Source organism: Molossus molossus, unplaced genomic scaffold (assembly GCF_014108415.1).
Source record: "Molossus molossus isolate mMolMol1 unplaced genomic scaffold, mMolMol1.p scaffold_m16_p_11, whole genome shotgun sequence".
NCBI lineage: Eukaryota > Metazoa > Chordata > Mammalia > Chiroptera > Molossidae > Molossus > Molossus molossus.
In genome coordinates, this window is record NW_023425346.1 from 76,960,080 (window position 1) to 76,987,672 (window position 27,593).

Sequence of the window (27,593 nt, forward strand, 5' to 3'; positions counted from 1 at the left end):
AGCAGATTTGCTGTGGTTTCTGACCATATAAAAGGGTGTATGTTTCAAAGTATAGTCTGTAAAATCTCAAGTATATTAATATAATAGACTCAAGCCTAACACACCTAAAACAAAAATCTTGATTCCCCTCCCCCAAATCTACTTTTCCAGTCTTCCCTATTTCAATTAATGGTACGTACCACTATTATTTAAGCAATGGGGTCTTTCTTATTCCTCTTTCCAAAACATATCCTCAGTAAAACAACTAAATGCAGTAATACTGCAATGTTCTGGTCTCCTTTCTTGTACTCTTGCCGCCTACAGTGTGGTCTATGCAGAGCAGTCAGAATCATCTTAAAAGTATAAACCATATCAAATGACCTCCACCTACTTAAAACCTCTTAAGGCTATCAACTATTCTTACCCCACATGATCTTCTTTTGCCAAACCCTTCAGTCATTTACTGCCATCCTCTCCATTAGCACAATGATTTAATGATGGTGATCTTCCTGGACTACAAAAATGCCAGGTGTTCTCATTTCAGGGCCTTTGCATATGCTGGTCCTTTTGCTGACTAAACTCTTCCTTCAGATTATTATAGGGCTGGCTCCTTTTCACTCATATACTGGCAAAATGTTTCTTTATAACACTATCTGAATTTAATTTATTTATTTACTATTTGTTTAATAACTGTTCCTCTTGGCTAGAATATAAGCTCCCTGGAAGCAGTGACTTTGTTTTGTTTGCCACTATATCCCTGGCATCAAGAAAACAGAAGGCACAAAGGAATGAACATTTTCACAGCAAACTGAGATAAAAGAGGCAAGCCCATTCCTCCAACAACATTCACTACCCTTTTTTAAAAAAACAAAATACGTTTTTATTGATTTTTAGAGAGAGAGGAAGGGAGAGGAAGAAAGAGGTAGAAACATCGAATGGCTGCTTCCTGCACACCCACTACTGGGGATCAAGCCTGTATGGGCATGTGCCCTGACTGGGAATTGAACCAGTGACCTCTTTATCCATAGGTCAATGTTCAACCACTGAGCCATACTGGCTGGGCCCTGTTCTTTTTTCATAAGGGAAAAAAAGCGTTTACTTGAACATATAATTTAAATAAATGATCCTCAACCATGAAGCAAATAAATAATCCTAAAAAAAGACAGTATAAAAGATTGACTTCTTACTCCCAACACAGTACTTACAAATGGAAAAACCTGGTTTTCAAGAATGGAACAATTAGAAGTCAATGCAAATACATAGCTATTTTCACTGCACATAGTATTTGAAAGATTTATCAATAATTAAGTCAATAGTTCCTTTGGAACAAATCAATTCAATGCTATCAGCCGGAACTTAAAAACCCACCAAAACCCTCAAACAACAATGTATTTTGTACAACACAAGAAAAAATACCACCTGCATTTTTAATAAGAGTATCTAGCTGGGATTGAGAATTTAACAATCTAATAAGAAATATCTGATTATGGAAAAACTCCATTTTAATAAATCTGTGTTGAAAGCTAGTTTAACTAAGATTTAAATCTTTTCAAACATCAAATCACCACGACTACAGTATTACTCAGAAACACTTTTAAATCTGCAAAATTTTTAAAATTTTCAAGGGACACAAACCACTGAATAAAACAAATACTATATTAAGTAAAGTTATATATTATTTATCTGACAAGCTTATCTGACAGGGCTGGAAAGGGGGAACAACAACAACAAAAAAGGTAAGTGCTCGAACTATTTCTGACATTGAAGTTGAATAATGGATAGAACAGACTATTTTACACCTCTTTCATTCTATAGCCAATTCATGTTACAGTTCCATTAAGCTTACCAATATGGTATTTTCACCCATAAGGGGACTGTTCTGCAAGAGAGAAGCATCTCACAACAGCAGTAAATTGAGAGTTTATAGCATAAGAGTATGGGACTGGGAAAAAACTAAGTAAGTACACATTGTAAAAACAGAAATAAAACTATTAAGTACAAGAGCCTGGGCCCATTTAGAACTGGTCATAAACAATCCTAATGGTTTTTAACAGGATATTTGCTATACATTATGCCCACTACCACTAAGTATTATTTCCTAGACTATCTTGATTATTTACTAGTTGTGTGACCTTGGGCACACAAGTATAATAAGTCCTTTACAATAAAACAAAACCAAAAAAATTAAATAATAAAAAAAAGGGCCATGTCAACCAGTCCAAATAATGAAAGGAGGTTTTAACAACAACAAGGATAGGGTATGAGCTTGGCAAAAGATTTAAGTCAGAAGTTTCAAGTCAGTTTAGTCTTGGAAAAGTTGGCTTCATTGTTAATACTTTAGGAACTGCTACTTCTACAGAGGCAAGTTATGACATTCAATATGTACTAATACCTAAGGTCTTCATTTTCCACACTGTAATTCTCTGCCTACTTGTACGTAGCAGTATTATCAATAATATGACAGATTCGATCTGATAAAACTTGCTGGCTTCATAGGTCCAAATGATAAGAGCTTTTACCACAAGAATGAAATTTCTAATTTTCCATTTTATAAAGATGATTCAGTGATAAAAATGTCATTTAATTATAAAAAATCAACTCTGTGAAGTAATTCTTGCTGAAAATTTTAATGCCTTTAAAGAGGAATACCCAGAAACAGAACAAGTCTAAAACATAATTTTCTTGAGTTCCCTCAAAGATTCATGTGCATCCCAAATATGCTAAAAACACCCATCCCCATGCCAACATCCCCCAAAGTTTCAACCATTCCAGCATCAACTCAAGTCCAAAATGGCATTATCTAAGTTATCTAAATCAGGTATGTGTGAGACTCTGTATGATACATCAGGGAACAAAATTCCTTTCCACCTGTGAAACTGTAAAAACTAGAAAACAAGTTATCACTTCTAAAATACAATGGTAGGACAGGCATTAGGATAAAAGTTGCAGATTTTCCCATTCCAAAAAGGAGAAAATGGTAGGAAGACAGAAGTCACTGGTGCCATGCCATCTCAAAATCCAGCAGGTCAAATTCCATTAAATTTCAAGGCCTGGGAATACTATGGCATATGGCTCCACCCTCAGAGTCATTCTTCCTTTTCTTAAAGGTTGTTTGCAGCTGAATAGTGTTACCAGCCTGTTTCCTGCCTATAGAATTTTGAAAGTTCATCAGCTTCATCTGGTCAGGACAAACTGGCAGTGTTTTGCTGATAAAATATTCTCAAAACTCTTGTGAAGCCACCTGTGTATGCCATGAGAGGGTCCTCACAATTAGATAAGATGGTCCTCCACATATCTTCCCTGATCTCTCTATTCAACCTCTATTCCTAGCTTTTGCTGAGACCACTGAGGAGATCTATGAGCCACATGCCTAACCTCTTCAGCAAGAGCAAAAGGTTATTTAGCCACACTCTTGGCTTTCTTTCCAAAGCACACTTTCTTGACAATGAATATCCTCACTTTAGTGTCTTCTGCAAACTGGATAGGCTGCAAATCTGTCCTGGATATTTTTTGCTCTAACAAGTTACCACAAACTTAGAGGCTTAAAACAACAGAAACTTATTTTCTTTTAGCCTAGCAGCAGAGTCTAAAATCAGTATCGCTAAGCTGAAATCAAGGTGTCAACGGGACCACACTCCCTCCAGAGGCTCTAGAGGAGAAATTTTCCTTGCCTCTTCCAATATCTAGTGGCTACCAGCATTCCTTGGCTTGTGCCACATCACTATGCCTCTGTGGTCATACTGCCTTTGTGGGGCCATAATTTAGTCTGCCACAGATGCATTCTCTTCAATGCCTATCTTTGCCTTCAACCTCCTTTGGTCCATTTGTTTCAAATAGTTTTTATAATGTAATCATCTTAATTATCCATGTTCATAAAGGGTTATATTAGCAAAGTGTAGGATTAGTAATGCAGCAAAAGCTCGGCTGGTGTGGCTCACTGGTTGAGCATCAACCCATGCACCAAGAGGTCGCCAGTTTGATTCCTGGTCAGGGCACATGCCCAGATTGTGGGCCAAAACCCCAATGGGGAGCATTCAGGAGGCAGCCAATCGATGTTCTCTCTCATCGATGTTTCTGTCTCTCTCTCTCTCTCTCTCCCTCTTATTTCCTCTCTCTCTGAAATAAATAAGGAAAAAAATTATTTATATATAAATAAAAGAAATGCAGCAAGAGAAATTTAAATAGGCAAATTCTATATGAAGAAGTAGAAAATTTAGCTATTTCCCTCCATCTTATTTAACTTCTGGGAAAAGAAGTAATTTTAATTTTCATGTGGTAAATAAAAGACTACTCTGATCATAACAATGAAGGTTTTTGGGGAGAAGGTCCATTCAGGAAACAGATAACCTATTGATGAAAACTGAAAGGTTAATGAAATGACAGGTAATTATCTCCAAAACTAAAGATTGAATATGTGGTTTTAGAGCTACTATATAAGACATTTTCTCCTCCCTCAAACCTTTGAATTTTAAATCCTGCTTTATACTCAACTGAAAAATAGTCTAAAATAAATTATTTATCTTCTTACCTCTACACAGTCAAAGTTCTCATCAACTTTCGATGCATATTCAACACGGAACATTGTTGACAGGCTACCAGCAATATAGTATAACAGGATCTTCAGACCCTTGTAACCAAAAGCAGTTTCACTGGAAGGTAGAAAAACAACAGTTATCTAAGACTCCAAAAATGAATCTTTGCAAAGTCATTATGTATTATCAACAAGTTTAACTCTATTGGTAGTTTCAAAATTTTAAACTATACTTACTTTAAAAAAAAAAAAAAAAGAAAGAAAGAAAAGAAATATCTATAATGAAAGCCTCAGCTTTCCTCATTTATAAAATAAGAGAGAATAATAGCTCCAATCTCAGGGATATTGTTTAGATAAATAAACAGTTAATACATGTAAACTGCTTATAACATTGGCACACTGTACAAGTACTTAATAAATGTTTTCTATTACTGTGACTACTGCTGTGGTTGCTGCTAACACTAGTACTAGGAGGCATTTAAAATCAGAGATAAGTAATGTTAAACTGGTACCTGGGTAGGTAAGCAGTTAAGATGTAGTCTTGGCCCAGCCCTTACAACTTACCACTTGCTTGCACCATCACCACCATCCAGAGCTGTTGAAAGTGGTAATAACACCTGTCTAATTATACCCTTCTATGAACTCAGAAAGCAGATCTGGAGCTGCTATTTTTCCAACCCTGCCTTCCTATTCCCTTTTTCAGTTCCAAAAGTCTTTTAAAAAGTGAATTCTAAACTATCCAGTATAGGTAAATCTATAGAGACAGAAAGTAAATTAGTGTTTGCCTAGGGCTAGCAAGGGTGAGAGAAAAGGGAATGACTGCTAATTGGTTAGGAGTATTTTGGTGGGAATGATGAAAATGTTCTAAAATTGATTGTGGTGATGATGTTACAACTCTGAATAGACTAAAAACCAATGAATTGTATACTTTAAAATAGGTTAAGTATATGACAAATTATCTCAATAAAGCTTTTTTTTTAAAGTGAATTCTTAAAGAACAGTGCCTGAAAGAAGCAGTGTAATTTCCAGATTTCTGTCTAGGCCAACAAAATAAAATATGAGCAATGTCCACTCCAGAACTCTGTAAGTTAAGTGCAGCAGAAAGGAGTGGCAATGATACTAGGATCAAGACAAATGCCATGATTGGCTCATAAAATAGAGGGTTATCACTATTATGTGACTTATATGTTTACCTTAGAAGAGGGGTATGCCAGCATACCACTTTTTAAAAATTTTATTGGGGTGATATTTGTTCACAAAACCATACAGGTTTCACGTGTACAACTCAAAACATCATCTGTACACTGCATCATGCGGCCATCACCCAAAGCAAAGTATCTTTCTGTCCCCATAGTTTCCCCCTTTCTCTCTGGCTATCACCACACTGTTGTCTGTGTCTATTGTCAGCGTATCACTTTTAATGGCATGCAAATCAGACAAGCAAGCAAAGGTACAAAATGCCATTAAAAGCAGTATGTATAAAATTAAACCCTACTCATTAAGATATTAGCATAAAAAGATATTTTAAATAGCAGTAAGAGGAAGAGAATAAAATAGCTTCTTAAAAATAGAAATCCAAACAGAAAACATTCTTATTTTATAATAAAACTTGTTTAAAATATCAAAGGCTCATATTCTTGTATGAATCAATATAATAAAATGTACTTATTAATATTTAAAAGCACATTAAATGCCTAATATGACATATTAATAATGAGAAATTCTCTGGCCCTGGCCAGTATGGCTCAATTGGTTGGGTGTCATCCCACGTACCAGGAGGTTGCCAGCTCAATCCCGGGTGGGGGGCATGCAGGAGGCAGCCAGTTGATATTGTGCTCTCACATCAATGTTTCTCTCTCTCTCCAAAAGTCAATACACTATTCTTTAAAAAAGAGAGAAATTCTCAGGTAATTTGTTCTGTGAAAAGACATTTTTCAATTTAAAAACACATTAAATATGTCAAAGGTGTTGAAATGATACATAGGAAAAATAGCTATGAAGGGAAATAATTCAAATGCTATGTCTCAACACCCTTCCCTACTCCAACAAACCAGGGTTCCTTGGGAAAATGGGTGACTCTAGTACTAGTAGGAAATGTACAAGATGAATCTGGAATATCTTACTGTATCAGAAAGTAATAGGTCTTCAAAGTGATGATGATACCTCAAAAGGACTCAAAAGCTGGTTTGACAGGGTAGCCACTTGCTCAATCTGGGATCATCAAAATTAGTAACAGTAACAGATTATGACCCATTGAATTTTAAAAAGGATCCTTAAGTGTATTCTGTTATAAACAAAGAAATACATAATGGGAAGAAGAGAAGCTTTTCTCCTTATAGTGGAATGCCAACTAATGAATGTAGATGGTATGATAGAGTTAGAAAACCAACATTCTATAATCACAGTAAAATACTGATTAAGGCAAGAATCAGTAGTGAATTTAAAACTATTTGGTACGTCAGGACCGGTATGGCTCAGTGGACTGAGCATCGTCCCATGGACTGAGAGGTCCCAGTTTGATTCCCTGTCAGGGCACATGCCCAGGTTTCAGGCTCAATCCCCAGTGGGAGGGCGGGCAGAAGGCAGCCAATTTATGATTCTCTCTCATGTTGATGTTTCCATCTTACTCTCCCTTCTCCTCTCTCTAAAAAATCTATAAAAACATTAAAAAATAAAACTACTGGGTACAAGTTTGATGGGAAACAGGATATTCAGTCTCAGAGTATTTCCCCACAGATTACATATAAATAACATTATCTTTATAGCGGAAAAACCTGGCAGACATCTCTAAACTAAGTGACCCAAGTTAACTTCACCAACAACAGGACAAACTGCTATCATGGACTTTTTGATATGACACACTGAGAAGGATAGATAACAATTTGTCACAGTACTCCAAAAATATGCATTATATGAATTCAATCATGAAGAAAGCATCAAACTAATTCAAAATGAAGATTTACAAAACTAGCCTTACTCTACAAAAATGTCAATGCCAATGAAAAGAAAACATCCAGCTGATGTGGCTCAGTGGATTGAGCCTTGTCCCATGGACTGAGAGGTCCTGGTTCAATTCCTGGTCAGGGCACATGCCCAGGTTGTAGGCTCGATCCCCAGTAGGAGGCATGCAGGAGGCAACCAATTGATGTTTCTCTCTCACACTGACGTTTCTCTCTCTCTCCCCACCTCTCTTCTAAAAGATTAAAAATATATTAGAGTTTGGCTCAGCGGTTAGAGCGCCGGCCTGCGGTCCTGAGAGACCCAGGTTGGGTTCCGGCTAAGGGCACGTGCCTCGGTTGCAGTTTGTCCCCGGCCCTGGTCGGTTGTGCGGGTGGCAGCCACTCGATGTGTTCCTTTCACATTGATGTTTTCTCTCTCTCTCTTTTCCTCTCTCTCCCTCCCACTCTACCTGAACAAAAAATGGAAAAATGTCCTCGGGTGAGGATAAAAAAAAATATATATATATTAGAAAAACAAGAAAGCTTGAGAAACTGTTTCAGATTAATACAGACTTAAGATATATGACAACTAAATGTAATATGATTCTAAATTGGGTCCAGGGTGGGGAAAAATTCTTATAAAAGAATTGTTGAAAGTCAATTGGCAAAATTTGAAATGTGGATTCCATATGAGAAAGTAGTACTGTATGTATCAATGGTAAATTTCCTGAGTTTTGGTAATTCTACTATAGTCTCCTTGTTTTTAGGAACTACATATTAAAGAATGAGGGATCAAGGTATTATCTATAACCTACTCTCAAATGGTTCAACATAGCGATATAGAGGGTGGGGCAAAAGTAAGGTTTATAGTTGTTTTTTGGGAAAAAAATAATACAATAATTAATAAATAATAATACAAGAATAAACTGTTTCCCATGCTCACAGCTGTGAATCTACTTTTGCCCCACCCTATATTTACATAAGAACAGAGAATGATTAGAGCACATACAGCTAACAGCTAAATGTTAACAACTGGTGAATCAAGATAAAGGATAGACAGAGCACTATTGCAACTTTCTGCAAAGTTGATATTTTTTTCCAAAATCAAGTTATTTACTTGTATGTTTTGTTAATCCTCATCTAAGGATATTTTTTTTCACTGATTTTTAGAAGGAGTGGAAGTAAGGGAGGAGGGGAGGGAGGAAAAGAGAAACACCAATGTGAGAGAGAGACATCAATTGGTTGCCTCCTAAATGCACCTCGACCGGAGTTGGGGATCGAACCTGCAACCCTTAACTGGGAATCAAACCCGTGACCCTTTGCTGCACAGGCCGATGCTTTCACCACTGAGAAACACTGGCCAGAGCTCAAAATAAAAAGTATTTTTAAGTTTGTTTTTTTCTTAATCCTCACCCGAGGATATTTTTCTATTGATTTTCAGACAGAGTAGTAGGGAGGGAAAGAGAGAGAGAGAAACATTGATGTGAGAGAGACACATTGATTAGTTGCCTCCTAAACGACCCCAATCAGGGCTGGGGATCAAACTGCAACTAAGGTATGTGCCCTTAACCGGAATCGAACCTGAGACTCTTTGGTCCGTGGGCCGACACTCTAATAGCTAAGCCAAACCAGCCAGGGCTAAAAAGTATTTTTAAAAGGTAATTGATTATTCTAATAATGTAATGAAGGTATAGGAAATCTAAGAACTGTGCTATCCCAGGGCATACCTTTAAAGTTGCTTTTAAAAATAAATTTCTCTCAATTGCTTACTTACTTGTCATAAAATAACAATTTGAGCTTTCTTGCTTTAGGAGAGTGTATTCTGCACTAGAAGTAGTATAGCAAAGTGGTAGTAAGAAAAAGTAGTAGTTTTGAATATAAGCTCTGCAGTCAGATTCCGTGAATCTGAACTTCAGCCATTCATGTGTCCTTAGGCAACTATCCAGTTAGACCAATGTACAATGTAACAAATGATAATATTATCACTAAGACTATTGCGAGAATCAAATGAGACAGTGTATCCATAGCACTAAATAACAGAGTAAATGGGTGTCTCAATGTCAAAAATGCCATTCTAATATATATTTTAAAATAAATTCCATAACAAATGACAGGACAGAAAATAAAGTCTGTTTTCTAAATTAAAAAGAAGGACTGGTTTTGTTTTGCCATACTAATTTGGCAAACATCTTACTAAGTTACTTACTCATCCCCAAAGAGTTGATGGGTATATTCAGGAAAAAAAGTTCTAATGTCATTCTCAAGATCTTCAGGAAAACGAACTGTTTAAAAGAATAAAAATATAGAAATATTAAAGATATTAAAGGTGACAGGTTATTTCCATTTCAAGAATTTCACTGTACTAAGTACAATCAACATTTTTCTTATTTAAATTGCTGCTTTTCCATTACATGACTTATACTGGATTCTCAAGAGACAAACGAACACTGCAAATTAGAAAATCACTTTGAGTACTCTAGTATCAAAAACCTACTGATTCTAAGAATTAGAAAACAGGCATCTGATTTAGTTTTTATTTTTCTTTATGTTCATACACAATGCAAAAACAAAACAAACCAAAGAAGACACTTTGAGAGAAAAAAAGCTTCAACATCAAGGAAACAAAAATAGAATCTATAGGAAACATTGAGAACAAGAATAATCTGAGTTTCATGAAGCCCATATTATTCTTTATGACTGCTAGATAATATTTACATTGTTCCTAGTTTTTGTTTTTCTATTAAAAATAATACTGTGCCCTGGCTGGGTAGCTCAGTTGGGTTGGAGCAACGTCCCATACACCAGAAGGTGGAAGGTGGCCGGTGGCCGGTTAGATTCTTGGTCAGGACACATACCTAGGGTGTAGGTTCGATCCCTGGCTGGGATGTGTACAGGAAGCAACTGATTGATGATTCCCTTTCACACTGATGTTTCTCTCTCTCTCCTTTCGTCTCTCTTTAAAAACTCAATAATAACATATCCTTGGCTGAGGATTATAAATAAATAAATAAATAAATAAATAAATAAAGCTGCAATGACATCCTTATATATATATTTTGCTGTACTTTTAGAAGTACACACAAGGTAAATTTCTGGCAGTAGAAATGCCTAGTAAAAGTACTAAAATATTTTTATACATACTGCTTAAAAGCCCTCTAAAATACTGTAACAATTTATATATCCACCAAAAGCAATTAAACTCTTTAGTTTCACACATCCTTGATAATACTCTGTACCCTCAACTTTCATTTCTACCAGTCCAAAAGGAAAATGAGTATTATTATTCTTATTTGCATGTATTGTGAGTACTGATATTATTGAACAGATTCCCAATATAGTTTACATTATGAAGAAAAATTTTACCTCCCCAAATCCTTAAACAATTGAAAAATGATAAAAGGTAAGTTGTAGATAAAAACTTTCTTATACTGTCCTCACAAAGAAAGTCACTCACAGGGTACCAAAGTCTCATCTAGTGGATTACTGATTTACGGAAGAAAAGATCTGTAGAGATTTGGCACTTACCTTTTCAAGGGATCTTAAAACTGGATAGACCAACATTATGTGCCTCCTGACTTAATGCAATATATATACAGCATCACCTATAAAATTTCCTTACCAAAAATATTTATCTTAGATCTAATCCAGCTGTATTATCTTCCACTTTACAAGAAATATAGAAGGTAGAAGTTACATACTACCAAAAAGAAATAGAAAAAGGAAATAGAAAAATCCAGAATGTACAAGCTAAAGAAAGAAATAGAAGATACAAATATATATACCATGCTCATGGATAGGAAGAATTAACATAATTAAAATGTTCAGCCCTGGCCTGTTTGGTTCAGCGGTTAGAGCATCGGCCTGCGGTCCTGAGAGACCCGGGTTCGGTTCCCGCTAAGGGCGCGTACCTCGGTTGCAGTTTGTCCCCGGCCCTGGTTGGTCGTGCGGGTGGCAGCCACTCGATGTGTCCCTTTCACATCGATGTTTCCCTCTCTCTCTCTTCCTCTCTCTCCCTCCCACTCTGTCTGTACAAAAAATGGAAAAATGTCCTCGGATGAGGATTAAAAAAAAAAAAAAAAAATGTTCAGCCCTGGATGGTTTTGCTCAGTGGTTAGAGCGTCGGCCCGCGGACCAGAGAGTCCCAGGTTTGGTTCCCGCTAAGGGCATGTACCTCGGTTGCAGTTTGTCCCGTCCTCGGTTGGGGTTGTGTGGGTGGCAACTAGTCAATGTGTCTCTCTCACATTGTTGTTTCTCTCTCTCTCTTCTTCCCCCTCTCCCCTCCCGCTCTATCTAAAGATAAATGCAAAGAAAAACAAAAGTTCTCGAGTGAGGATTAAAAAAAAAAAGTCCATACTACTCAAAGCAATTGAGAACACATAATCCAAAAATTTATATGGCACCAAAAAGACCCCGAATAGCCACAGCAATCTTGAAAAAGAACAGTCAGAAGTACCATGCTTCCTGACATCAACCTATACTACAAGGCCATAGTAACCAAAACAGCACGGTACCAACATAAAAACAGACATATAGATCAATGGAACAAAATAGAGAGCCCAGAAATAAACCCACACCTTTATGGTCAATTCACACATGACAAAGGAGACAAGGACATACAGTGGGGTAAAGACAGTCTATTTAATAAATGGTGTTGGGAAAATTGGACAGATACATGCAAAAAAATGAAACTAGGACCACCTTCTTACACTATATACTAGAATTAACTAAAATAGATTAAAGACTAAAATGTAAGACCTGAAATCATAAAACTCCTAGAAAAAGACCTAAACAACAAAATCTCCAACATTTCTCTTAGCAATATTTTTCTGATACGTCTCCTCGGGCATGGGAAACAAAAGAAAAAATTCAGGGGACTTCCAGTAAGATGGCAGTGTAGGTAAACATGGTATCGCCTCCTCCCACAACCACATCAAAATTACACCTCAACTACAACACAACCATCATTCAGAAACACCTGAAATCAAGCTGAATGGAAGTCCTACAACTATGAAATTAAAGAAAACAGCCACACCAAGAATGGTAGGAGGGGTGGAGGCCTGGACAGGTTGGTCCACACCCATGTGTGGTAGATAAAAATCAGGAGGGACAGCTCAGCTGGGAATGGCCTCCCTAAGGAGTGAGGGGTCCCTGTCCCACACCCAGCCCTCAGCTCAAGGTTCCAGTGCCAGGAAGAGAAGTCCCCATAACTTCTGGCTAGAAAAACCAGCAGGAACTGAGGCTGTGACTGCTGGATTCCCAGGCAGTTCCTCTTAAAGGGCCCGAGTACAGACTTACTCAGACTTGTTCCCTTTAAGCTCGGAGGTGAGGCATCTTAAGGGGCACCAGAGACATACAGGGAAGAACTGAGCTGTTTGGCCTGCGGGCAAGGGCTGGAGAGGCTGCCTTCTCCTAGACAGACATTCTGGACGAGACTGATGTTCCTTTGGTGAGCCCTTCCCTGGGGCGGCAGATGGCTGCCATATTTGGGATTCCAGCAACCTGGCTCACACTGTTTACCCTGCCCTGGTGATTCCCTGGGGCCCTGCCCCACCCAATTTCAGGCCCACCGAAGCTGTTTCCAAAGGCTTTACCATAGGATTGGCCTGTCTTGGATGCTGCTTCAGTTTCCTAAAATCCCTCAAACAAGCAGCATCTGGTCTCAGCCAGCCCCATCTCTCTCATTAAGTGGCCCCAGGCCAGGCACTAAAAGCAACCAGCCTTGGTTCACAGCTTGGCTTTTCCTGGGCAACTCCAAGCCCAACACAAGAAGCAGCCATCTGCAGATCACTCTGTAGCTTATGCTGGTGGCCAAGGATAGAACACAGGCAGTGGTTGACCTTGTCCCAGAGCCAGCACACCCAGTGGACAGCCCCAGACCACATTGAAACCCGATCACCTCTACAAGTGACACACTCAATGAGTGGACTCAGTGGGTACCAGAGCCCTGCTGAAGTAAGTCTTGCTCTGTGTGGTGGGCCCCTACACAGATGATCCTCCAAGGTAGTCAGAAGCCAGTGGTCAGAGCCGGTCCTTGCAGCTGATCAGCCTGAGTAAATCCCTCCCATTGACGTGCCAACAGCAATCAAGACTCAATTACAACAGAAGGGTGTACAGTCCACACTAGGGGTGCACCTCAAGGACCCAACTGGAGTGATTAGGAAGGCTGTGCCATTGAATCCTACAGGACACCTACAACAATAGGCCACCCTACAAAGCCTAGGAGACATAGCAACTCTACCTAATACATAGAAACAATCACAGGGAAGCAGCCAAACTGAGGAGACAAAGAAGCATGTCCCAAATGAAGGAAAAGAACAAAACTCCAGGAAAAGAATGAAACAAAATGGAGATAAGCAATCAATCAGATTCAGAGTTCAAAACACTGATTATAAGATTGCTCGAGGAACTTGGTGAGACATTCAAGGAACTCTTGGTGAGACATTCAAGGAACTTAGCAAGAACAACAAATAAAAAAGGACCAGTCAGAAATGAAGAAGGCACTAACTGAAATAAAGAATAATTTACAGGGTATCAATAATAAACTAGGTAAAGCCCAAAAGCAAACCACTGATTTGGAATATAAGGAAGCAAAAAACACCCATCAGAACAGCAAAAAGAAAAAAGAATCCAAAAAAAATGAGTATTGTGTAAGGAGCCTCAGGGACAACTTCAAGCATGCCAACATTTGCATCATAGGGGTGCCAGAAGGACAAGAGAGAGAACAAGAAATTGAAAACCTATTTGAAACAATGACAGAAAACTTCCCTATGTTTGTGAAGGAAGCAGACATACAAGTCTATGAAGCACAGAGAGTCCCAAACAAGATGAACCCAAAGAGGTCCACACCAAGACACATCATCAGCAAAATGCCACAGGTTAAATACAAAGAGAGAATCTTAAAAGCAGCAAGAGAAAAGCAGTTCGTTATCTACAAAGAATATCCCATAAGACTGTCAGCTGATTTCTCAAAAGAAACTTTGCAGCCCTGGCCTGTTTGGCTCAGCTGTTGGGGCGTCGGCCGGAGGATCAGAGAGTCCCGGGTTCGGTTCCCACTAGGGGCACGTACCAAACAAAAGAAACTTTGCAGGCCAGAAAGGAGTGGCAAGAGATATTCAAGGTGATGAAAAGCAACGACCTACAACCAAGATTACTCTAACCTGCAAAGCTATCATTTAGAATAGATGAACATATCAAGAGTTTATCAGACAAGAAAAAGCTAAAGGCGTTCATCCACCAAACCAGTATTAAATGAAAAGTTGAAGGGTCTTCTTGAAGGAGACCACCACCAAAAATATGAACAATAAAATGGCAATTAATACATATCTATCAACAACTCTATCTACAAACAAAATGAGCAAGCAGAACAGAAAGAGACTCATAGATACAGAGAACTTTTTGTTGCTTGCCAGATGGGTGGGGGCTGGGGGAAAGGGTGAAAAAGATGTAAGAATTAAGGAATACAAATTAGTTGTTAGACTGAAGAACCTCAAAGGGAAGGAGTGAGGGAGGGTGGGATGGGATAATCCAAAGAACTTCTATGCATATATGCATAATCAATGGACACCAACAATAGTGTGGGGAAGGCAGGAGGGAGGCGGGACTAAGGAGGAGGGAGGGGATCAATGGGGAAAAAAAGGGGGGACATCTGTAATACATTCAACAATAAAGAAGAGTTAAAAAAAAAGAAAAAGAAAAAGAAAAAATACAAATTGGACTACATCGAACTAAAAAGTTTTTCCACAGCAAAGGAAACCATCAACAAAACGAAAAGACAACCCACTGTGTGGGAGAACATATTTGCCAATGATACATCCAATAAGGGGTTAATTCTAGTGCAGAATTAATTCTGCACTAGAATTAACCCAAAATTAATAAACAACTCAACACACAAAAACAAACAATCCAATTAAAAAATGGAGAAAGATGCCCGGCTGGTGTGACTCAGTGGTTGAGTGTTGACCCATGCACTAAGAGATCGCTGTTTCAATTCCTGGTCAAGGCACATGCCCAGGTTGTGGGCATGATCCCCAGTGGGGGACATGTAGCAGGCGGCCAATCAGTGTCGTCGTCCCCCCCCCTCCTCCGGCTCTCTAATGTCAATAAGGAAAAAAAATTTTTTTAATTAAAAATAGACAGAGGACCTGAATAGATATTTCTCTGAACAGGACACACAGATGACCAGTAGACATATGAAAACATGCTCAAGATCATTTATCATCAGAGAAACGCAAATTAAAACCACAATGAGCCCAGGCAGTGTGGCCCAGTGGATTGAGCTAAGACTTATAGGTAAGTCATCCCATGGACTGAGAGGTCCCAGTTCTATTCCCGGTCAGGGCACATGCCTGGGTTTTGGGCTTGATCTGCAGTGGGGCCATGCAGGAGGCAGCCGATAGATGTCATATCAATGTTTATATCTTTCTCCCTTCCTCTCTCTCTCTAAAGGAAAAATCAATAAAGACATATTTTTTAAAAAAGAAAAGTGAACCCTCGTGCACTGTTGCTGGGACTGCAGACTGGTACAGTCACTATGAAAACATGGAGGTTCCCCCTCAAATTAAAAATGGAACTGCCTTATGACCCAGCGATTCCACTTCTGGGTATATATCCGAAGAAACCCAAAACACCAATTCAAAAAAATATATACAGCCCTATGTTCATTGCAGCATAATTTACAATAACCAAGATATGGAAGCAACCCAAGTGCCCATCAATAGACAAGTGGATAAAAAGTGGTGGTACATATATGCAATGGGATATTACCTGGCCATAAAAAGAATGAAATCTTACCATTTGAGACAGCACAGATGGACCTAGAGAGTATTATGCTAAGTGAAATAAGTCAGACAGACAAAAATACCACGATTATACTTATATGTGGAATCTAAAAAGCAAAATCAACAAACAAACAAAATAGAAACATACTCATAGATACACAAAACAGACTGATGGTTGCCAGAGCTTGGGAGGGGTGCATGTATGGGGGTTTACAAAAGGTAAAGGGATTAAGGACTACAAACTGGTAGTCACGAAACAGTCCTGGGATGTAAAGTACAGCATAAGAAATATAGTCAATATTGTAATAACTATGTATGGTGCCAGTTGATTACTGGAAATATCAGGGGGAACGCTTTGTAAAGAATATGATGGTCTGTCCGGCCGGTGTGGCTCAGTGGTTGAGCGTCGACCCATGCATCAAGAGGTTGTAGGTTCGATTCCTGGCCAGGACACGTGGCCAGGTTGTGGGCCCAATCCCCAGTGGGGGGCATGCAGGAGGCAGCCAATCGATGTTCTCTTTCATCGATGTTTCTATCTCTCTCTCCCTCTCCCTTCCTCACACTCTAAAATCAATAAAGGAAAAAAAAATTTTTTTAATGATAAAAAATATATATATATGATGGTCTAACCACTATGCTGTATACCTGAAACTAATACAAAATATTGAATGTAAACTGTAATTGAAAAATAAAATAAAATAAGAAAAATCCGGAATGTAGATTTGTCTAATAATTCTACACAATGATTTTATCCTTCCAAATAATTAATGGTATGAGGGGAAAAGTTCCATGTGAGGGGAGGGACTGTTAAAAATTAAAAGAAATTAAAGAAACATTACAACCAAATACAATGCATGATCCTTGACTGGATCCTGGTTTAAATAATGTTTTTATAAATATATTGAAGATTAAGGGCAACCAGGGAAACCAGAATTACATATCAAAGAAGTATCATTAATTTCTTAAGTGTGATAATGGAATTAAGGTTATATATGTGACGTGTACTATGAGAAAACTGTCATGATATTCATAAACCTACTTTCAAATAATTCAGCAAAAAATACAAACATATTAAAGCAAATATGGCAAAATGCTAATTGTTGAATCTAGGTGTAAGTACTACAGTCGTCCCTCGTTTATCGCAGTTAATCAGTTCCAGACTCTAGTGGTTACACCTGGAACTGAAGGATTCCTGGGGTGCTCAAATACACAGGCCTATAGTCCATACATACAGTAATTTTAATTTTAATACAGGGGTGTATAATTGACTCAGACAACCAAGCGCGCGCTGTATCATTTTCACTGTCTCGATCAACTTTTTGATGAATATATTTGAAAAAAACCACGATAGAGTGAAGCCGCGAAAGTTGAAGTTCAAAGTGGCAAGGGACGACTGTACTCTATTCTCTCAATTCTTCTGTGTGTTTGCAAATTTACATAATGAAAATTTAAAGGAAAAAAAAAACCTGGGCAAATATAGCAAAATGTTAAGATTTGAAAAAGCTGAATGATGGGATCACAGACATTCATTAGGTTGCTCTATATTTTTTCATAATAAAAAAATAAGTAGTCCAGTCCAGCTGGTGTGACTCAGTGGTTGAGCGTTGACCCATGCACCAAGAGGTCGCCAGTTCGATTCCGAGTCAGGACACATGCCCAGGTTGTGGGCCTGATCCCCAGTAGGAGGCATGCAGGAGGCGGCCAATCAAATCTCTCTCACTGATGTTTCTATCTCTCTCTCCCTCACTTCCTCTCTTTCTAAAAGTCAATAAAGGAGAGCCCTGGCCGGTTTGGCTCAGCGGTTAGAGCGTCAGCCTGCGGTCCTGAGAGACCCGGGTTCGGTTCCCGCTAAGGGCACGTACTTCGGTTGCAGTTTGTCCCCGGCCCTGGTTGGTCGTGCAGGTGGCGGCCGCTCGATGTGTTCCTTTCACATCGATGTTTCTCTCTCTCTCTCTGTTCCTCTCTTTCCCTCCCACTCTACCTGAACAAAAAAATGGAAAAATGTCCTCGGGTGAGGATAAAAAAATAAATAAATAAAATTAAAAAAAAAAAAAAGTCAATAAAGGAGAAAAAAAAAAGTAGTCCAGTATGTATACACTCATTAACCTAAAAATTCCCAACTACTGTATCTCTAATATTTAAAACTATTTGGAAGTCTTAAGAAATTATTAAAATCTAATTTTAAACTAGTTTCTAATATAATATATAGAGTTTTGGTAGTGATGGGTCAAGAGATATGGCTAGGGAAAAAGACAATGAATAAGAGAAGTATCATAAACCTAGTTATAGTAATTATTTCTATAATTTGAATTGGCCTTTTTCTAATGCCCCATCATTAAATTAGTGAGGTTTTACTATTCTAGTCCTTAGAAAATAGGAGCTAAAAGAAAAAGTGTTGAGTCCTTCAGTTAAAATGAAGTAAAACTCAAATAGTTATAAATATATAACTAAATATTTATTATTTTGATTTGATTAGACTTTAAATGTAAGAATCCAAGAGAAACTCTTTAAAATCAATATATATGCTCTATAAAGGATTCTTTTTTAAATGTTTTTATTGATCTTTTTAGAGGGAGAGGAATACTTACACAAGTATAGCGATTACTATGACAGAAATGAAACCAGATTTCTAAATATGCCTATTCTGGACATTTATCATAAATGGAATTTTATAGTATATGGCCTTTTCTGTCTGGCCTCTTTCACTTAGTATGTTCTCAAGGTTCATTAGTGTTGTAGCAAGTACCAGCACTTCATTCCCTTTTGTGGCTGAATAATATTCTACTGGATAGATATACCATATTAGTTCATCCATTCACCAGTTAATGAACATTTGGGATGTTTCTACTTTAGGGCTATTTTGAATACTGCTGCTATTAAAATTCATGTGTGAACAATGTTGTATGCCAACACTGGTATAGTCTTCAGGAGCACTCACACACATAATAATGTTATTAACAATATTATTAGTTGTCACTAATAACTGTGTGCCAGGCAATTTGCTAAAAATTTTATGAACATTATTGCAGTTAATCCTCACAAGAGCTATAGAATGTCCACTTTATAGACAAATAATACAAAAAGGACTAATTTCTCAAGGTTACACAATTGGTAAGTAATGAGTTTAAGGCTGACTCTATCTGACATACATACATACACATGAAACGTATATAAATTGAGAACTTTCTCCTGGATATCACAAGCATTAAATCTTTTAAAATCTTTACAACAAAGGTATGTCAGTAAAGCAAGAGAGCAAGCAAGTAACCTCAATGTCAAGCAACAAGAGAATGATTAATTATATAAACATGAAATGGTTTATATAATCATTATCATGGTGACATAGAAAAATCTTCACAATACACAGTTAAGTGAACAAGACATGACATTATGACCTGAATTTTATAAAAGAGAAATAATATAAATGAATATATAACTAATAAAACTAGAAAAAAACATACCAAATTATAATATATAAGTAGTTCTTCTGGGCAATAGAATTATGGGTAATTTCAACACACACACACACACACACACACACTTTAAATTTTTTTCTTTATTGATTTTTCAGAGAGAGAGGAAGGGAGAGGGACAGAGATAGAAACATCAATGAGAGAGAACATCGACTGGCCACCTCCTGCACCACTGGGGATCAGGCCCACAACCTGGGCATGTGCCCCCACTGGGAACTGAACCAGTGACCTCTTGGTGCATGGGTCGACGCTCAACCACAGAGCAACACTAGCCGGGCTATATATATATTTTTAGAGAGGGAAAAAATGAGAGAGAGAGAGAGAAACATCAATATGAGAGAAACATCGATGGGCTGCCTCCTGCACACCCCCTACTGGGGCTCGAACCCAAAACTTGGATATGTGCCCTGACCAGGAATCAAACCAGGACCTCTCAGTTCATGCGACCATGCTCAATCCACTGAGCCACACCCACCGGGTTGGAATTATGGGAAATTTTTATTTCTTATATTCTTTTGCCCTTTCCAAAATTTCTGTAAAATATGTAATATTCCAGTAGACAAACACACAATATAAAATACTGAAATAATTTAAAATAAGCACTAAAATGTTTCTTTTCAGGAAAATCTGTCACTCACATTTCTGGAGAAAAATGAAAGATCAGGGCCTGGAATACAAAATGGCACCTTGTTGCCAACATAGAGCATAGGTCCGGCAATTAATCTCCTCTTGACTATATGTCCTATTGTTTCTACTCCTATATATAGTTTCTGTATTTCCTAGTTCTCAGAATCACTTCTGTAATTTTTAGAGGGAAAGATGCATAAAAGAAGATATGTTCTACATATGCCTTATTAACTAAAAACAAAATTAAGAAAGCACCAAGTCATGTAACTTAATCAATTTTTAAAGTTCGTCTGATGAATAGTTGAGCAATGAACATAGGTACTGTCCATAAAGAGATGCTCACAATGAAGATATAAATGAGTTCCAGCTCTCAGGCAGCTTCAAAGATGCTGCCACGTGAGGGGAAAATGAGAAACATCTGTAACAAAAACAAATTAATAAAAAATTTAAAAAAAAAAGATGCTGCCACATATTCTTCATAGTATCTAATTGTATTCTGGACTATATCTAAATTTATTCATAATCCTGTGTTCTTTAAATAATTGAAATCGTAGTGTTTTGGCCAATGCATATTTGCCTGGTCATGGTAAGTTGAAAATAAGTTTATATTATTGTAAAGTGCAAGGGTGAAGATAGAACCCAGTGTGTTCCTGGCAACATTCCCATCAGCACCACTGGCCTACCACAGTAGAGATCTTAACATTGCAATATACCTTAGACACCATCAAAATCAATCCCATCATATTTTTAGAATTTACTGGAGTGACACTGGTTTGCAAAACCATACAGGTTTCAAGTGTACAACTCAATTATTAACATCATCTGCGCCCTGGCTGGTTTGGCTCAGCTGTAGAGCATCGGCCCATGGACCAATGATTTGTGGGTTTGATTCCGGCCAAGGGCACGTACGTCTGTATCTCGGTTGCAGTTTGTCCCTGGCCCGGGTCATGCGGGAGGCAACCAGTCGATGTGTCTCTCTCACATCAATGTTACACTCTCTCTCCCTTTCTCTCTCTCACTCTCCTTCCCTCCCACTCTATCTGAAGATAAATGGAAAAATATCCTTGGGTGAGGATTCAAAACAAGACAAAACAAAACATCATCTACACACTGCATCATGCGCCCAATGCCCCAAGCAAAGTCTCTTCTTTACTTTGGTTAACTTTAGTTCCTAGGTTATCCCTTAGCACCTGGATTCTCATCCTCCTACAGTAGCGTAAAACTACTAATCTAAATGCCAATTCCCACTCCTCTCAACTCACTGTAACCACTGTGAAACTTTCAGGTCAATTATCATTAAATTCTCCATATCCCCAAACTCTTCTTTAAAAGCTCTATATCTTGTTGCTCTGATAGTTCATGGATAAACATGGCTCTCCTCCAACATGCTGTTATTTGTCTCATGCATAAGAGACTCTTGTTGCAATATTCATATCTGACAGAGTAGACTTCAACATAAGCAAGATGAAAAGTTAAAGAGGGGCCAATGATAAAGAGATTCCTTTATTACCAGAGAAAAAAGGAATATTTTATAATGATAAAAGGGTCAATTCATCAAGACACAAGCCTAAATCTATATGCACCTAACATGAGAGCTTCAAAATACATGAAGCAAAAATGGACAACTGAAGAAACAGACTAATCCACAATTACATTTGGAGATTTCAACAGTCCTCTCTCAATTTTCTAATAGAATAATAGATAGAAATCAGCAAAAATATAGAAAATTTGAACATTAAGTTAATTGACATTAATAAAACTTAGAGCCCTATATAAAACTGCAGAATATAAATTATTTTCCAGTGCTAAGGACATTCACCAAAACTGAAGATATATGCTGGGCTATAAAGCAATTCTCAATAAATTTTAAAAAACTGAAATAATCTGCCCTTGCCAGGTACTCAACTGGTTAGAGCGTCATCCCAATATGGCTATGCCAAGATTGTAGGTACGCAGTCAGGGCACATACAAGAAGCAACTAGTAAATGCATAAATAAGTGGAACAATTCAATGTTTCTCTCCCCTTTCCTCTCTCTAAAAATCAATAAATTAAAAAAAAATTTTTTTTATCTAAAATAACCTGACTTTGATGGAATTAAATCAGCAACCAGTAACAACATGAGGGTTAAAGGGAAAGACTGAAGGAAGCAAAAAGGTCAGTTTGAGGGCAATTATTGCTGACTGTAAAGGGTTAGAATGACCAAATAACCCAGTCAATTTTAGCTGTGACATATATGTGTAGAACTTGAGTTAAGTAAAGTAGATCTTGATGTAGAAAAAAAAAAAAACTATATTAAAAATTATTTCCCCATAAACTATTAATAAGGATAGAAAATATAATGTAAGAGATCTCATTTATAATAGCAATACAATAGATGAACTACCCAGGAATAAAATTAAGAAATGTTTATTATCTATAAATAAAGTTTAAAACTCGACACATAGACATAAAATGCCCAAATAAATAGAAAGATATTCTTGCTATTAGAAAGGAAGACTCAGCAAGAGGCTGAGACCATTTACTCTTTGCACTTTTTGCCACTGTACTTCCTATATGTAAATTCTGCCACCTCTCAAATGTCTACCCACTCCATGACATAAATCAAGACTGAATAAAATCTGAGTATGTTCAATAAATGCAAAAACTGCATTTACATAAATTGCTCTTATGTGAAATTCTACTTCAAATTTTAAATTGTATATACACATGCAGTACATACATAACACCACATAGAAATGTCATACATACCTAATTTTAGTTCAATTGCTGTGTTGGTGTTACATTTGTACTCTGCCAGTTTCTTCTCCACTGCACTTTTGTACTCAACCAAAAATTTCTCCATAGCACCAAATCCTAAGAGAAAAGATTTTTAAAAGGTTTGGTTGAAAGTGGTTTAAATAATCAAACCTAAAAATAGGATTGTTATTAGAAGTAGAACAACAATAAGATTTAAAGCGTTTTAGATCATAAATAAAAGTACAGATAATTCTCCATATACTCCTAAATAAATGTACAATGTATGCATGCCTCATTTTAAAACAAATAAAACATCATTTCTGAGATAAAGGCTTATGAAGTAGGCCTGCTTTACATAAATGAGCAAACCCTAAAATTAACATGACAGATTACTGACATTTCTGAATATTTAATACTAATATAAATTACCTGCTAGGATTTATACCTACATAGCCTTTTTATTCTTTTTTTTTTTTTTTTTTTTTTGGTATGTGCCCCTAGTGGAAACCGAACCGGGGACACTCTAGTCTGCAGGCCCACGCTCCAACCGCTGAGCCAAACCGCCCAGGGCTACGTAGCCTTTTTTTTTTTTTTTTTTTATCCTCACCCAAGGGCATTTTTCCATTTTTTGTTCAGGTAGAGTGGGAGGGAGAGAGAGGAACAGAGAGAGTGAGAGAGAGAGAGAGAGAGAGAGAGAAATATCATGTGAAAGGAACACATCGAGTGGCTGCCACCCGCACAACTGACCAGGGCCGGGGATAAACTGCAACCGAGGTACACGCCCTTAGCAGGAACCGAACCCGGGTCTCTCAGGACCGCAAGCCGACACTCTAACCGCTGAGCCAAACCGGCCAGGGCCTACGTAGCCTTTTTAAAAGAAATATAAAAAGAATGTCACTGATCCACTAAGAAAGTGTGAATGTCCCTTGATAATTACAATAGCATTTCATTTCTATTGGAAAAATTCTACCCAGAGTACCTCCAGACTGACTATTAAAAAAACTATCAACTGATAATGCATAGATTATCTCAGGAAGGATACACAGTAAACTGGTAACCATGGTTACCTATAGGATAAGAGAAGGAATGGAACTAGGGTTAAAAATTTTTCACTGTATTAATTTTTTTTTTTTTTACCATCCATGCAGTCATAAACTATTCCAGGCTCCTGGAATAATCAAATGGTTTTACAACTGGCCATCAGTATATATAACAAATAATTAACAATGAAGGAAATCATCAAGAGGAATTTACAAGCAAAGATGACAATAAATCTCCTGACAAAATAAACATAAAAATTCAGGGGAAAAAAATCATGAGCAGAAACAAAAGGGGTACAATGACATGCCATAAACTTCAGTAAGTGGTTAAAACACATCCACAGCCCTGGCCGGTTTGGCTCAGCGGTTAGAGCGTTGGCCTGCGGTCCCGAGAGACCCGGGTTCAGTTCCCGCTAAGGGCACGTACCTCGGTTGCAGTTTGTCCCCGGCCCTGGTTGGTTGTGCGGGTGGCAGCCACCCGATGTGTCCCTCCACATCGATGTTTCTCTCTCTCTGTTTTCTCTCTCTTCCTCCCACTCTACCTGAACAAAAAAATGGAAAAACCTCCTCGGGTGAGGATGATAAAAAAAAAACACATCCACAGAAAATAAGGAACACTTGAGGCAACACAGATTAATGATTTGGAATCAGAATTCCTGCATTCAAATCCAATCTTCACCATTTATTTACTACATCTGTGAACTATTTGACTTCTCTGACCCTAATCTATAAAACTGAAACAGCAGAACCTACCTGGAGGAATTTATGTATAATCTAAGCAACAAAATTTAATTTGTGAAATCATGTATTAGCTTAATCCCCACAATTCTATAACCAGTAGATACTATATGTTCCATTTCATATTCAAAAACTCAAGCTTAGAAAGGTTTATTTGCTTAAGGGCACCCAACTACTAAATGGTGAAGCTGAGATCCAAATTTAGGTGTAATCTTGTAACATGTACACCCAGTGCAATACATATGTTCCCCCTCTTTTACAATACCAGTGTACTCCATGAGCCTACAGCTCTTCCTTAAACATCTGTAGAACTCAAGCTATAGCCTGCCAATCCCGCACCTCCATCAAAGTGTAGTGAGACTACTATGAAGGCACTAGGAAAAGAGATAATAAACAGAAACTGTTCATCACGTCAAAAGATATGGAATTGGGGGGGGGGGGTGTAATCACACCAAACTAGTCTTTAAGACGTATAAAATAACAGCAATTACTAGTTATTAAATGGTGTAAACGAGCTTCAATAAAGCGAGCAGGCTAGAATGACTACAAGTACATTGTAGCAGACACTTTAAAAAGTGTTTAGATGAAGGAATATGTGAGAACCTCTTTCTCAAAAGATATCTAAACACATCCTAGGAATACTAAAGTTGAGAGAGTAAGGAGACTGCGAAGTCAGTCAACACTAAGAGCGCCCCAGGGGAGGACTAGGCAGCAATGCGCTAGCCAAGCTGACGGCAGTGGAAGGCGGAGGGAGGTCTGGACGCGGAGGAGGATCTGAGTATTAAATCAGCTGGCGGGAACAGAACATTAGTGTAGCTGAGGCAGCAGCGGGCGAAAGGGACGAGAAGACAAACAGGCCTCAAAGCATCTGGCACCTTACAACCCAAATCGAGACGCTTTCCCCCGGCCTCTTCGTCCCTCCACGGGGCCAAGTTGTTCGCAGAAGGCGCAGAACCCAGAGCAGCTGGGGGCGGGGGCACGAACCTCTGCCGACCAGAAGCTGCGCTGAGAGTTCCGCGCTTTCAGGCTGAAGCAGGCCTTCTGGAACCCAGGCTAGAGCCGGAAAGTTCCAAGCGGGCACTGTCACCTCGGTCTCGGCGTTCTTTCCCAAACCTGCGCGCCCCCTCCCCTTGGTAAACTTTTCCAAGGAACTTACCCGCCATTTCCGAGCTGCGAGCACCCGCGGCCGTGGAAGGACGAATCAACCCGCGCGCTCCCTGGCCGGAAGTGAGCACACTGTATGACGCATTTCCCCCGCCCACCAATGAGAGGAGGAGATTCGAGGCGCGGTGTGGCGGAAGCAGCTCAGTAGGCGGGGTTAACACCGCCGGGAATGCTCGGACCGTTGCCTAGCCACCATGAGTGCCGTCAGCCGCGTTGTAGGCCCGAACTAGAGGAGGAGGCCGCAAAAGGGATCTTCTATGTTAGCCCTGGGAGAGTTTCTTTGGGGTTGATTTGAATTATATAAACTCCTTATAGCGTTTTCTGTCCCCCTATGGGGATGTTTTGGAGACGCACAGAAAAACCCATTGGCCTGGACGATAGATCCAAACACATAAACCCTAGTTTGAAATTCAGGAATTGAGTTGCGGTTGCGGGAGAAATTTTCACAAACTTTATTTGTTTCTATTTTTGCTGTGAGTAGTTGCTTAACACCGATTTTCTTTTCTCTCCTGTTTTTTGGAAGTATACAGTGTGATATCAATTTAGGTACTTTGCTTTCATTCTTAAGGTTACTAGGCAACCATTTAGTGCATTGAAATTGCTACTGAATACCTCAAGTGGCCTGATCTGGTCCTACAGGTTTCAAGTCCTAGGGGCCTGAACCATATCACAATATGCTACCTGTTTTGGACCATTGTGTTGTTAGTATTTAGTAATTGTTGAAACTGTCCCAGAGGATAAGCCACTTTTTGGGGTATCTACAGATATTCCTACGGTCTTGTCTATACAATAGAATACCTTGTGTCAACAAGTGTTAGTTATTAGGTTTTGCAATGGATGCTAGAGCTAAAAGGAACTCTTGGGATGATGGTCTAGAACTAGTGCACCCCTTCATTTTAGAGATAAGGAAACTAAAGTCCAGAAGAGAGAAATTGCCAAGTCCACTCAGTATACAGCCTATGCAAGAGTGCAGTTCTCCTGATATCCCAGTTTTTGACTACATGAGATAGGCCTCCTAAAGATAAAGTACAAAAAAGGTACTGAGAATGCTGGGATCCTTTTCCTTCAAGCCTTAATGAAACACCAGAAATTATTACCATACAGTGTTAAGCAGAAAACTGAAATCAATACTATAGTCAATGACATCATGGCTCAAAATAGGAAAGCAATTTTTTATAATCTCTTCCAAAGATTCACTATTTCTTTCCAAAACCATCTTATCTGTAGATCAGTCAATTGCTAACTAGCAATTATGATCCTTGTAAGAAATAAAGAGAATTTTTCTTAACTGCAGCAAATCTGAAACAGATTAGTCCTGTGACTTTATGGTTAGTTTTAGTAAAAAAAAAAAATATGATGAAACCTATACATGATAAATATGAATAAGAAATAATATGAATATGAGTAAGAAATATGATGAAACATGTATCATGTGACTAGCATTTATTATGATCAGATTGAGAAACTGAGGTTACAGTTTTAAATTGTCTTTGTCTTAGAGCTATTCACACATTTATTACAATGTCACAGAATACATTTTTAGGTACAGTTTGCCTAAAAGATAAAAGAATGAGTTCTTTCAGAATGG

General features: G+C 38.2%; 1 protein-coding gene across 1 annotated transcript in view; it reads right to left on the reverse strand.

The window, feature by feature from the left end:
• HAT1 (histone acetyltransferase 1) overlaps positions 1-26,064 on the reverse strand; it is a 53,057-nt gene extending 26,993 nt beyond the window's left edge. The window contains exons 1-4 of the mRNA XM_036254968.1: positions 25,998-26,064; positions 23,076-23,180; positions 9,656-9,731; positions 4,508-4,628 (exon numbers count right to left, since the gene is read on the reverse strand). Coding sequence (XP_036110861.1) covers positions 4,508-4,628; positions 9,656-9,731; positions 23,076-23,180; positions 25,998-26,004 — 309 coding nt within the window. The 5' untranslated portion in view covers positions 26,005-26,064. The remainder of the gene's footprint in view (positions 1-4,507; positions 4,629-9,655; positions 9,732-23,075; positions 23,181-25,997) is intronic.
• Between the last annotated feature and the right edge of the window lie 1,529 nt (positions 26,065-27,593).